Source organism: Ceratina calcarata, unplaced genomic scaffold (genome assembly GCF_001652005.2).
Source record: "Ceratina calcarata isolate Rehan_Ccalc_2016 unplaced genomic scaffold, ASM165200v1 scaffold81, whole genome shotgun sequence".
In the NCBI taxonomy this organism is placed as follows: domain Eukaryota; kingdom Metazoa; phylum Arthropoda; class Insecta; order Hymenoptera; family Apidae; genus Ceratina; species Ceratina calcarata.
The window spans coordinates 443360-455857 of record NW_017179422.1 but is presented as its reverse complement, the minus strand read 5'-3'; the positions used below and the strand labels follow the sequence as shown (position 1 = coordinate 455857).

At 47.4% G+C, this 12498-nt stretch overlaps 1 protein-coding gene across 3 annotated transcripts in view; it reads left to right on the top strand.

The window, feature by feature from the left end:
* The first annotated feature begins 559 nt into the window (after nt 1–559).
* Nucleotides 560–12498, top strand: part of Hr38 (Hormone receptor-like in 38) — a 38491-nt gene continuing 26552 nt past the window's right edge. Inside the window, exons 1-2 of one of the 3 annotated variants that reach the window (XM_026818597.1) lie at nt 1316–1373; nt 1920–2465. In XM_026818597.1, coding sequence (XP_026674398.1) covers nt 2204–2465 — 262 coding nt within the window. In that variant the 5' untranslated portion in view covers nt 1316–1373; nt 1920–2203. Of the gene's footprint in view, nt 1374–1919; nt 2466–12498 lie in introns of all 3 variants that reach the window. The other 2 variants (XM_026818596.1, XM_018034864.2) reach the window with 2 other exon arrangements.

Here is a 12498-nt window from a genome sequence, read left to right as displayed (position 1 = left end):
GTTCAATTTTCATCTGTCAGTTTCGACGGTAGTCCATTTTTACCCGTGGCTCATCGATAATTCAAAAGCAATGATTGGTGCCAAGAGTGCGCCGCGCAACCACCAGCTGAAGCGGGGCCAAAGACGGCGAGGAAGCCAACGAAAGAGAGAACGGGACGCCGATAGAAAATAGAACTAAACCGATGTCCAAGAAAAGGAACGAGAGGAGAGAGGATGTCGGAAGCGTAGAATGTGTCGGAAACGTAAGAAGGAGGAAAAGAAAACAGAGAGGAAGAAAAGGATGATCGGTTGAGTCGGGTCGTGTTAGATCAGTTTAACTTGCATGGGGTTGGCGAGACCAGCGTGGTGGAAGACGGGTGGTTTGGTGGGTGGCGTGCTGACGTCACCGTAACGACATCATCAGTCCCGTGAGCCAATAGGGACGCTCACTCGAGCCAGGTCCATCGATCCACCGGCTGCTGTCGTGTGTGTTATGACGTCCGAGATGACGTCATCGTTAGCGCCGTTCGCCACCACCGCCGCCGCTACACACGCTACGGTTTTAATATAGCGGAGGAACGCGCGCGATCCGGACTCAGTTACGCGGCGGCCGGCCACCCGTGCAAGAGCGTATCGTTTTCTTGCAAAACGTGCCCGCGTTGTTCCTCACTTCTCTTCTTCTCTCTCTCTCTCTTTCTCTTTTCTCTCACACATCTTTCATTCTTCAATTAATTCTCTCGATTGTCCATCGGATTACGTCGATTAATCGTACGGTTTTTAATATCCGTGTCAACGACTGTGTCAACGCCAGTTTCGTGTGGTAAGCAGCTCGTGCATCGTGAGATAGAGCGTGTCAAGTGTAAGAAAACTGGGGATTACACACGCGAACGAGGAAGAAAAGGTGGTGCACAGCCAAGGACGTTCGTATTTGAGTTTCGCGTGACCAACGGGAGAGAGGGAGTTTGCTAGCGCGTTCGAACGCGCGTGGTTCCGCGTGTACGCGGTTCGGCCTGTGTCTCGTGGTTACCTTCTGACAGCTTCCCGTTAAGCTGCGATTTGCGGACGCGCGACACGAACATCGGTTTGGATATTTCCGACGTAAGAACATTCGGAGACACGATTCGATCGGTGTGAAGAGTGTACGACGAGCCGATGCTGAAGGGATCCGTCGACGCGACCGGTTCGAACGGCTCCGTTTTGGAGAACGTAACAACGATTACAGTGAGAAGAACGATGTCGCCCGTTGGGAGGGAGGAACGATAAATTTTCGTATTAAACCGAGGAACGTAACACAGGATTCTGCATGCGAGAAGTGTTCGAGCTCCTCGGTGGAGTGCTTACCTCCGAAGACCTATTCCAGAAGGATTCATCTAGCCCTACGACAACGCAGACAGGTCGGTGATACCTACACGTGTGTCATCACTGTTTTTCGTGTGTTGTGGGTGAGTTGTGTGCGTGCGACTTTGGGCTGGAATCACGTAATATATGAGCACTCGCCACTCGTTTCGTTTTTTGTCCCGTTTTTCGCTTCACCCGACACGATGCCGATGCCGATAATGATAATAACATAGTCGAGGAATTCCACGTATTTCTGACTGATATAACCGGTGTTTACAACTCGTGAGAATTATCGATCGCCGCCGCAGTACTCCTTGCCACGGTTCTTTCATCCCCTTTCGCTCTCACCCGTCGCTCATCGTCCTTTACTCGTCCACCTTGCACTTTTCTCACGTTCACACTTTCACGAACGATTATTGTCTTTTAATGTTTCAATCTACCCAAAGACCAGTCGTAAGTTCAAGGTATTACTTCAGCGACACGCGAATCGTCGCGTATCAGGTATTCCATTTTTCCGTTAACCGAGATCGTGCATCGCGAGAGTCGACCGTCGTGGCGAACGAAATCACGTGTAACATTTTTCAACTCGCTTTTCCGTTTAGCGTAGTGATCGCGCACATGCGCGGTCGCACGTGCACAAGGACGTGAAGAGTCAGCCAGCAGGAAAGGCAGGAAGCAAACGAAAAGGAAAAGTGCGAGAGATCGTAGGATGGTCGCGATTGCCGCGGCCATCGATCTTCATCCGCGCGCCGGGGACAGTTGAAAGGAGAGAACGGAAGGAGAGGAGAGACACGAGATCGTGGCAGAATCCCTGACGGTGTATCCGGCTGGGTTTGGTGAATGAGACGAATAAGAACGAGACGCGAGAGTGTTGATCGTGCGTACGATGCGTACCGTGGAAGATACGGTCACGGAAGCAGCCGCAGTTGATGCTGCGGCCACCCATCAGCGCGCTACCACCGGCAGGCATCTAGTCGTCGATCACAATCACGATCGCGATCACGATCTCCAAGATCGATCGACGACGATCCATCTACCAACTGCACCGTACCACCCGGTCACCATTGCAGCAGACACCAACAACAATCATGACCATCATCGGAACTTCGAGCATCAATCGACGCAACGCCACGATCACTGGAACAAGTGTAAGTCATCTAGTAACAAACAAAAAAAAAACAGAGGGATAAGAATGAAACAAAGACCTTGGGACCGTCCTTTTGCCCGGCGTGCACAACGAAATTACATGAATGCTCTCTGATGGCTGCCAGGTTGTGGTTGAAAGGTGGTGGTGGTGATGGTGGTGGTGACGGTGAGATGGATCGTATCACGTTCCGTTTTAGACCGGTGTTTCCAGGCTTGCTTTATTTTAATCAAACTCTCGTTAAGTTTTAACTGTCATTTTAAGTATCTTGCCGATCGAGGTTACGATGAAATTTTTTAGACAATAGCACATGCAACGGATAATGAAAATTGTTAATGGGTACGGTATTAAGGACGGAATGGAGACGAGGGGCGAATGATGAAGCGATGGGACAGACGCAACCTCCTATCGTTACTTCTCAGTCAATCGATTCGAGTTACGAGCAAGATCGAAAGGCTATAACTCGATGATTGATCGTGAAATATTTTCATTACAGAACGTTCAAATCTATATATATTGTATTAAAAACTGAATCTCTCCAAATTGATTTATGAACGAGCTCTCATCATTATTAAGCATCTAATAACTATTTAATCCCGTATTGATTTCATTTTGAAATTACCACCATCATCGTCGTCATTCCCTTCCTCGAAAATACTGTTCGCATTTATTTCACCAAATTGGCGAACCCGATTAATCCCGTAAATTTGATCTACAATTAGATTGATTTGATCGAGTCATTCGCACGCACTTAAATCATTAATTCACGTGTGCTTCCTCGCAGACAGAACTCATATTCGCGAGCAGGCACGCGTTCAGTCGGGTATAGCCCGTGTGCTCGGCACGATACTTTACAGGTGTAATCGGCACGTTAAGGTAAATATAGTCTGGCAATCGGCCGAGTGCAAGACAGGCGTTTCTTTTCCGCGTACATACTTGGCTCGCGCGAGAAAGAAGAGAGTACGCGAACGATCAAATATAACCGGCGCGAGTAGTAGAACGCGTGTGCAGGTGCGGTCACTGGTTCGGCTACATTGTTGCGAGCGATAGTCGAATTGCGAAAAACCACAAGTTCGCCGTGTCGGGAGTAACGACCGTGACAATGGTAAATCAACGCTTATGACTACTGCACGTTAAATGCCCGCTGGTGTCGCGGCAATGTTAAAAGCCGCCGTTTCGCTATCGGCATCCGATCGGCTGTCAGTTTGACCGTTACGTGGGCGTGTAAATTGCGATATATCGGCATCACTGGTTTAAAAAGGGAAAAAGTTTCGACAACCGAGGGGAGCTGATAAACATATCGAAATCGGGAATTCTAATCAGTAAGAGGTGACAGTCTTTCGATCTCCCTTCTGACGGGAGTCAGTCGGTAAACGCTTCGAGACTAATTTGCACGTGGAAAATCGTTGGTTTGCAAACAGTACGTGTACCTCTGATAGCATATTACGTTTAATAGACTTTCGGAGTAACGCGTTTGGAGAACCACGCGCTGACCGCCGCAAGTAGTTAGCTGGAATCAGGCTCTCGTGTCAGACATTAGCGAGACGTGCATCGCCGCGCGGACACGCGCTCACGACGTCTGCACTGGCACGTCTCTAACTACTTAATTCTTTTTAAACGCTTGGCGAACGCGTACACTTCTCACTATCGCTATCGCATAATATCGCATATCGTTGTGATAAAATCTTTACTCGATCATGATCTGCAGTAACGAACTTGTTCTATCGGAAATAATTAGTATGTATATCGATAATTCGTAACGTAAAGAGCATAATATTGTACAATGTAAAATAACCGTGTCTGTATAGATTCTAAACGCACGTGTATTAACGAAAATATCTTCCGTTTAACGTGGGACTTCTTAGAAGCGATCAAGTTGTTAAAATCGACGCAGAAAGCTCATACGTCCAACGCAGCGGAATCAAACGCACGGGAGAGCTTAACAATTCCACCGATCGGGCGGAATCGTTAAACGGCGAAGTGAAAATAATCGGAATCGTTCGTAGAATCGTAAAATTGGATAGTATTTTGACGGCGAGTGCCCGTGGGACGGACAACGTTTCCTAGAGGCCAATTGCATTGTTTTACTGGGCAAACTAAATATACGTACGAGGTAGGCGATCCACGGCTGCTTGGCCGGGACACAAAGGCGACCGAAGAGACGAATAACCGCGCCGTGTGTCACGTGCCGTTACACTTTTCACGTTTTCGGCGTGCTAGAACGATGAACGATCAGCGACTCACCCGCGCGTACTCATCTACGTCGCGCCCCGCCGCGTCGAGCTTAGCGTCCGCGTCTCGGGAATGTAGATTCGAAAGCAACGCGCGTTTCGACATCGTCTTCGTTTGGTATAGTGAATCATCCGAACGATTAACATGTATGAGGTGTTTACATCGCGGTACTACGAGAAGCATAGTATGTTTGATCACTGCGCGAATCTTGATTCATTCCATTCAAGATACTGTCTACGTTTTCCTTATTTTTGCTTATCAGTAGTTGGATTTCTAATCAGCTTCACGAAAGACGGGCGTCGATAGCAGGGAAGGGAATGATGAGGAGCAGGCGACGACAGGTTCTAGTTCGGAACGACGCGAGGCGTTGCGTTTTTCATGAAGCTGCGGTCGCGCGTAGGAGGGAAATCGGTTCTTGGTTCCGGCGCGAGACATGCGATCAGGAAGCGACCGTAGGGAGCTTGCGGCCTAAGGAACGAGGGTGAAAGACGCAGCGTGGGTGGGCGTTCTGGCTATTCATATTGCATAAATGCTACGCCGCTTCTTCAATTATGTAATGGTTCCTCATTCGATGTGATTCCAGCTACACAAACTTTCATCGAGCTCGCCGAACGGGCCGGGTTTCCTAACGCGTGTTTTTGCGGGAAAGGAAGACGCGGACCGGCGGTATCGGCAATAATTACAATCAATCGAAATCGATACTCGTTGATCGACCGGCAATTTCGCGTTGCGTAACGCGAAATTGCGCGATCATCGCGTATGCACGCGAAATAAATGAGGCGCAAAATGCATCAACGATGACTATACTACTTCGAGGAAAAAGGGTATAAAAATTGACCGATATCTTGGAAAGTACATACCTACTATGTAGACGCAAGGAGTCTCCTTTGCATACATGTTTTTCCGCGTTCGTGCGAAGCCGGTAGAACCTGATTAGTCCCTGACAGAGAATGCGTTCGTTTAGAGAAAGAGAGATTACTCGAGCCGCGCGTAATGAGATTGTGACTCGCATAATGACTCTAGGATCGATAAGTGACGTTGATGCATATAAACGCGCGTGCCAGTAGTGAAAGGGTCAGTAGTCAGACAGTGGCGCTATAAATACCGGGAGGACTTGATTCGTTATATTTTAGCATGCATGATTAACTGGAGATCGATAGTGATCGCGAATTATCTGTGTCGATCCGAGGGAGGTGCGAATAAAGAAATCTGCTTAGTAGGACGGACTTGCTGGAAGTAGAAGCCGTATGCAACGCATGTAACGCGCCGCGACGGTTTGATGAAGCTGGGCCGTATGCCCGACAGGTTTATGGTAATTCGGACGAATCGAGTAAAAATGTGTAATGCGACCGAACGACGCGCGGCCTTGTTTCACTTGAAATAGATTTACCGCACGAGTTTTGACGCCGTTCGAAAGCCGGGTTATAATTTTCCCTGTTTCACGCGTCCATCCGTCGATCGATCTCTAATACCGCAACAATTACCGTCTTCGTAGAAATCGTTTCGATCCGATTCATTTCGAGTTAAGAATACAATGATATAACACTCCAATGTTGCAAGCATGGGGCTCGAGATCTTGTTACGAAGTTCGTATAATTGTTCGACATTTCTCGTTAATAAGGATCTAACACGGTTCTGCTTGTGGGAATGTATTTTCATCGAAATCCAGCTATTTCCATACAGAGAGGACGTCAGAGTTAGGTTGCGTGCAACGCTTGTATACCCAGTACGTACATCGAAAATCAAAGTGCTATACATCAGCTCGCGAACGATTACGTCATAGAGACGCAATCCGTTCGTCGAGATTTGCATAGCCCAGTGTCTTTTTAATCGATCAGAGCTCGCGAGGAGCCATCCAACGGTCTCCTACTGTGAAAGAATACATAACGACGTAGATAGGTGCGCGGGTATATTCCCGCGGTGGGCAGTTTCATTCAAACTTGACGCACGACGCCTCGTTCCCGCGCAAACTCCGTGGCACGGCGGGGTTGGCGGCGTCGCGACGCTCTCTCATTAATGCTGACGTCACTACGCCGCCCCCGTCCGTCATCGACCGAACGACGGCATGACGACGTCATACGTACCGCCAAGGACGACGCTATTTCGGGCGTTATGCATTGCCGTCCTCGTCGCTGTCTTCGTTACCGCTTTCGACGTCGTTGTTGGCGACTGGCGGTGCCGTCGATATCGCACGCTGCTCCGTTTTCGCTCTCGTCACGAGTTTCCCTCAACTTTTCCGCGTCACGGCTATTCACGCGACTCGTTTCGTCGCGAATCGCGGAAACGCGTCGTTCGCGCTGGATTCTTCCCCGTCTCCGTGCCTGTCCGTCTACGCGAGAACTATGACGCGGTGAACCGCTCCGAGGTGCGCCGCGCCGCGCCGGGCCGGTTCTCGACGAACTTTCGAGTGTTTACGAAAGTTTTGAACGTGGCCAGTGCAGACATGAGATCGCTGAAATTTTCACGCGCGTCACCGTACCAGTGTCGGGTCAAACCTTTGCTGATCGTGTTCCCGTCACAACGGTATCCTGTTTGCTGGAAATGAAGTAACTTCCTATCGATCTGCCGGTCTATTTTGAACCATCCTTTTTATTATCGATACCGAAGAGCGTCTCCGTGCCCGCTGAACGGTATTGGTAACCAGGGACCTATTTAGCGGAATACCTCTCGTGGTGATCGTTGACGTGACGGTTGATAATGGTGAATGAACAGATTTATTATTTTTTCAATGTTCAATATTCAGATTACTCGGTGCCACAGCCTCGACGAATATTTTACTCAAAGTACTTTATTACGAATTCAATTTAATTTGACAATTCAACGAATACCGTACTGGCATTGCATAAACGTCACTGACCGCTCCCAAATAGTGACGATCCCGAAAGCGTGACGTTCGACCCGCGACCTTGAAATTGTACGCGTGACGCGGTGTTCGTAATTTTTGCGGAGGTGTCACGGGTGCATACGCGCAATCGTTTCCGGGAAATGAGCAGTAAAACCCGCGGAGGAGGGCGGTCGTGTGATAGTAACCGTAAGTGGCCCGTTTGCTCGCGTAATAGTCGGCGTCGCAGTGGCTAAATTTAAATGCGCGCGAACACGCCGACGTTCAGGATTAGCGCACGTCTCGATCTCGGGTTCCGCGTGACGCTGTCCCACGGAAAAACGAGCAACGGATCGCGGCTGAGACGAAGGGTGGCAACGACTCATGCCAAAGCCGAGTCGTGACGACGCATCGCGGGCGTGCTTGCGAACTTTTTGCACCGTCGTCGCGTCGTGCAAACGTAAATACCGGTGCCGGTCTTTGGTGAATGACCGACCGGCGAAAGAAGATCAGCCGTCGATTGCGCAAGTTCGCTGAGGTATGGAAAAGCGTCGTAGGGATCTGAGCAGGTGTCGTTAGGGGAATGTAGTCCAAGGTGATATTTCGGGGGTGTTGCTACGCGAGCATTTAACATTTCGCTGGTGAGCTGCTTGGGCGATACGCGTTCGAGAGTGGCGGTAATTGGAAATTAGAAATATCGATGTAGGACTGAACGGCATTGTGCGTCCGAAGGCATTAGCATATTACAAGCTCTGCTAATTGGACGTATTGTTAATTGTGAGAATGGTCAGGCGAGGAGCTATTTATTTTTGTTAGAGTACGTATTCGATATTGAAATTGTGGAGAATAGGCGTCGAGGTATTTGCAATGAAAATGTCGATTGATCGGAGGCACGGTTGTCACTTCTTCCTTTACTTTCTTGTCGTAAATATAACGGCACTTTTATCCGGCTCGATGTAAGTCTCGATGTGATGTCATCGACTAGAAATGCAAATGCCGTGTCAAGGGAGAAGGTAGATACATGGGTAACTACTATGTCAGGACTGGTTGTCACGTGCTTTCATATTAAAACTTTGCCACGGTGTAGCGCGCTGATTTGTTCAAAAATTATGTCTTCATTGTTAGCCGGGGATGTCTTCTGTTTACGGTGACGGACTTCTAGCCGACCTGAAAATCAGTGTATCGAAACATGTGCTATCTAGGTGGTGCCAGTGACGAGGCGGTTTGTATTGATTCAACGCAGTAATTTGGTCGACTGCAAATCAAATATTTTTCGTAACCGAACAAAAGCAAGCTAAGTTTAAACCGGCAGTCGAACTTCGACAATGGTTGACTGAAATAGTTCCAATCGTTCCAATATTAGTAATGCCAGTTTTTCAATACATCTTTCGTATCCGAGATCCGGCCGAATAGAAATAACACAACTTAATCTGTCTACCTTCCGCGGTGTATAAGCGGTGCGTCATTTAATTTTCATGCAAGAAAGCTGTCGTCCTCTTGGTGTGACCTCGCCGGGGAATGCTCGGGACAGTTATATGAAACGTTGTCGATTATCCACTGTCGATACCACTAATAAATTCTAACGCTTTTCCGTTCTCCCTTCCGTTGCTGATTTATGATTCTTTTCCATCTAGCAGCCTCACGGGGATCGTTCCGTCGTTAACGTCTCGAAAGTTGACTCATTAACGCAACTAGTGACGCATAATGATTATCCTCTCTAAGTTTATTCAAACACGTGAGGAATACCGAGCATCGTAACCGTGCGATCTCGAGGATGTCGACCGAGACGCGTGAATTCCGTGAAACGAGTCAAGGACGGAGGAGACAGCATCGTAGTCAGCTACCTAATCTTACCTAAGATTCCTCAAATAATTTTCAACAGTATCATAGGTGCTCGAATACTTTCTCTTCGTGACACTTCGCATCTCGAATCGATTCGAAGTACTCGGCACGAGAGTAGCAATTACTGAAAGTGAGTCGTGCTTGGAATAGCAGCGAAGATGTGTCCAGGGATCGTTCAAAGGATAATTAAACCGGGTTCAATTACCGGAAAGTAAAACTCTGCAGGCCGCTTTTAAATCTCAGAAAACGGTCGTCACAGCGTGGCAACCAGTGCACCTGATTTTCCGCCCCTGAATGAGACTAGGGGTGGGCGTCGATCGATGAACGGAACTGCGGTACAACAATGACGTCATCGACGACGTCGCAGTATGACGTCACTGGTAGAAAGTACGACGGGGGGCGGCGGTCGAAGTGACGGGAGGTTCGGGTCGAGGTAAGGGTGGCGGGCTGCTGTGCAAGGGGGAGGATGGGAGTGGGGGACAAAGTTTCTCGGGTAGCTATGTGTTGACGACCCACACCGAGGGTTGCGAGCGTGCTGGTTCACGTACGTGTGCGAACACGAGTCTGTTTAACGGGGGCGAGCAAGGCCGTCGGTTAAAGAGGATAGACCGCTACAATATTGAACGTTGAATTTTAACAGGTGGAAACGGATAGTTTATTTTCGGCGCACCGGCTTTCTTTTTATTAGTCGACTGTGTTGCGAACCATGCTATAATAACATCCAGATCTACCAATTTTCAGCTTATTTCTGAGATCGTGAATTTCGAATGGATACGTGTATTATAAGCTGTGAAAACGGTGAATCGTAATTTAATACCTCTTCTACTTATTCGCTATTTAGCTAATCGTTTTTCACGTAGAATTATCCGTTCTACAAATATGCTGGAATAACGTGAAAACTAAATGCAATGAAGTAATTGATGAATTTTAGAGTGAATCGAAGATAAAAAATGTAAAATGTAAGGTAGATCGATGAAAAGGGTCTCGTGTTCGATTCTTTCCGAATGAAACGCGCGCGAACTCGGTCGCCGCGGCCGGCGTCGATCCGTTTTATCAGATGTGTTGTCGTTCTGTTTTTCAACTCGTGGTCGTACGTCGAAGAGTAGGTCCGATTTGCCCGCGCGGCTGTAATCAGATAAATTTCACGGAATCGCGCGTTACATGTCCCAATTTGCGGATCGCGCGCGTTTTCTGCTTTCCTCCGCGGTATTCGTCCACCGTGGACACACCACGTGGCGTATCTTTTTTGCAAATCTGCGCTCCCCGGGTTTCCCATAAGCGGAACTTGTCCAACAACGATAAATTAGCGCGAACTAAGGAGAAAAAGGACAGAGGTTACATCGAAAAAAAAGATAGGGTTGTGAATTCGAGCGGAGATTAATAGCGCATTGTTAGTCGCCAAGGTGATCGTACCGATTTTTTTAAACAGCCCATATATCACGCTTCTATTATAACGGGTTCTTATAGAGTGTTCGAATAAACAAATATGTATAAGCATTTCCAGGAGCTTCTCACAGGTTTCCATTTACCATACAAGGATCCTGTTTATTTCTAATCTATCAAACGTGGCAATTCTCTTTAAAATTACCCAATAAGAACTCGCGGAGATATACACCAAAGTTGAAGCGTGTATAGTCGCGGTTCGCACTCACCCTGTAATTTAGCCGGTGGTCGGACGTAACGCACAATTTGCAAACATTAACATTAACGAGAAGTACTCCTCGAGGTACGTACGTTACCCGTGACTGGCTGTCAGCCACGAAGTGGTTGCAGCAGGTTGCAGCCGATGCACGTTTTCGTTTGGCGTGATGAAAATCCGCTTTGGTCGAGCGAGGGAGAGGCACGAATTGACTTTACGAGCTCACCGGCCTTGAGGCCTCGAGGCCCAACGGGGTCTCGTCAGGCTCTCCGTCCAGAGTCGGTCACAGTCGTTCGGTATGCGGACCTCGATCTAAGCGACTAAATCACTCGTTTACTGCACGCTATGCCACTCGTGTACGAACAAATCCTCTTACCGGTATACCGCTCTTCCCAGCGGCATCCTCGCTCGTTAGTACCCAGCCTTCGGGACACCCGTTTCATTCGCATATGATCCCTGTTCAACTGTTGTCATCGATTCTGTGCGATACTCAGTTTAATTAACGTATCACTATTCGATCGTATCGATGATCACAGTGCACGTGTCCAGCCGGGGTTCCACTTGATGGATATTAGGCTTGTTAACAATTCGAGATCTTTGAAAAGATCAGTTTCTATTACAGTGCGAGTAACGAATCAAACAAGTGAAACGCTGTGTGGAAAAGTAGCTCTCTATATGTTTGTCTCTAACACTTATAGGAAAGCAACCAAATTTGTATGTATAACTCATTCTACTCTGTCCACAAATAATATACGGACGAGTGCGGCGAGCGATGTGTACACGTATAGAGCCAAAATACATACAATAACTTAGATATATATACATAATAATGATGGATGTGATTCCATGAGAAAAAACGAAATATTTATTTCTTAAGTTTTTAATAACACAGTATCATTAACTGCGCCTAAGGCGGTTGCATTAAAACGCAGTCTTTCTGCAGATATTTCGAGTTGCTGATTCATCTGAATTTATAACAGTGTGCATCGGTAGACAGCCGATCTATGACGAGTAAATACGTATTTGCATAGATCGTTCAGGTTCGCGATTCTTCACTAATAATGCACTGGCACGGCCAGTTTTTCATCGCTATATGCATCAATGATTTATACGCGCGGTTTCTAATCGAATCGAGCATTTACATTTACATTCAATTATGCTCTAGTGGTGGACCATTATCAGGGCTTGCACAATTGTAAAAGCTAGAGTAAGGCGATCTACACTTACCACTTTCACGCATTCTTCTTCTTCTTGGTAAATCCTAAATTAAAAAATGTTCTAGGAAATAAAAACAACCTTTCTTGCATAGGACGATGAGATCTATAATTTCTGTATAAAAATTCTTCGCTAGCATTAATAGTTAACGAGTAATTTGCAAAAAACTGTTTTTTCGTTTTTCGTCAATAACTCGTTAAATATTAATGCTAGCGAAGAATTTTTATACAGAAATTGTAGATCTCGTCGTCCCCTACAAAATGGTCCTATACATGCCCCCCCTACGTC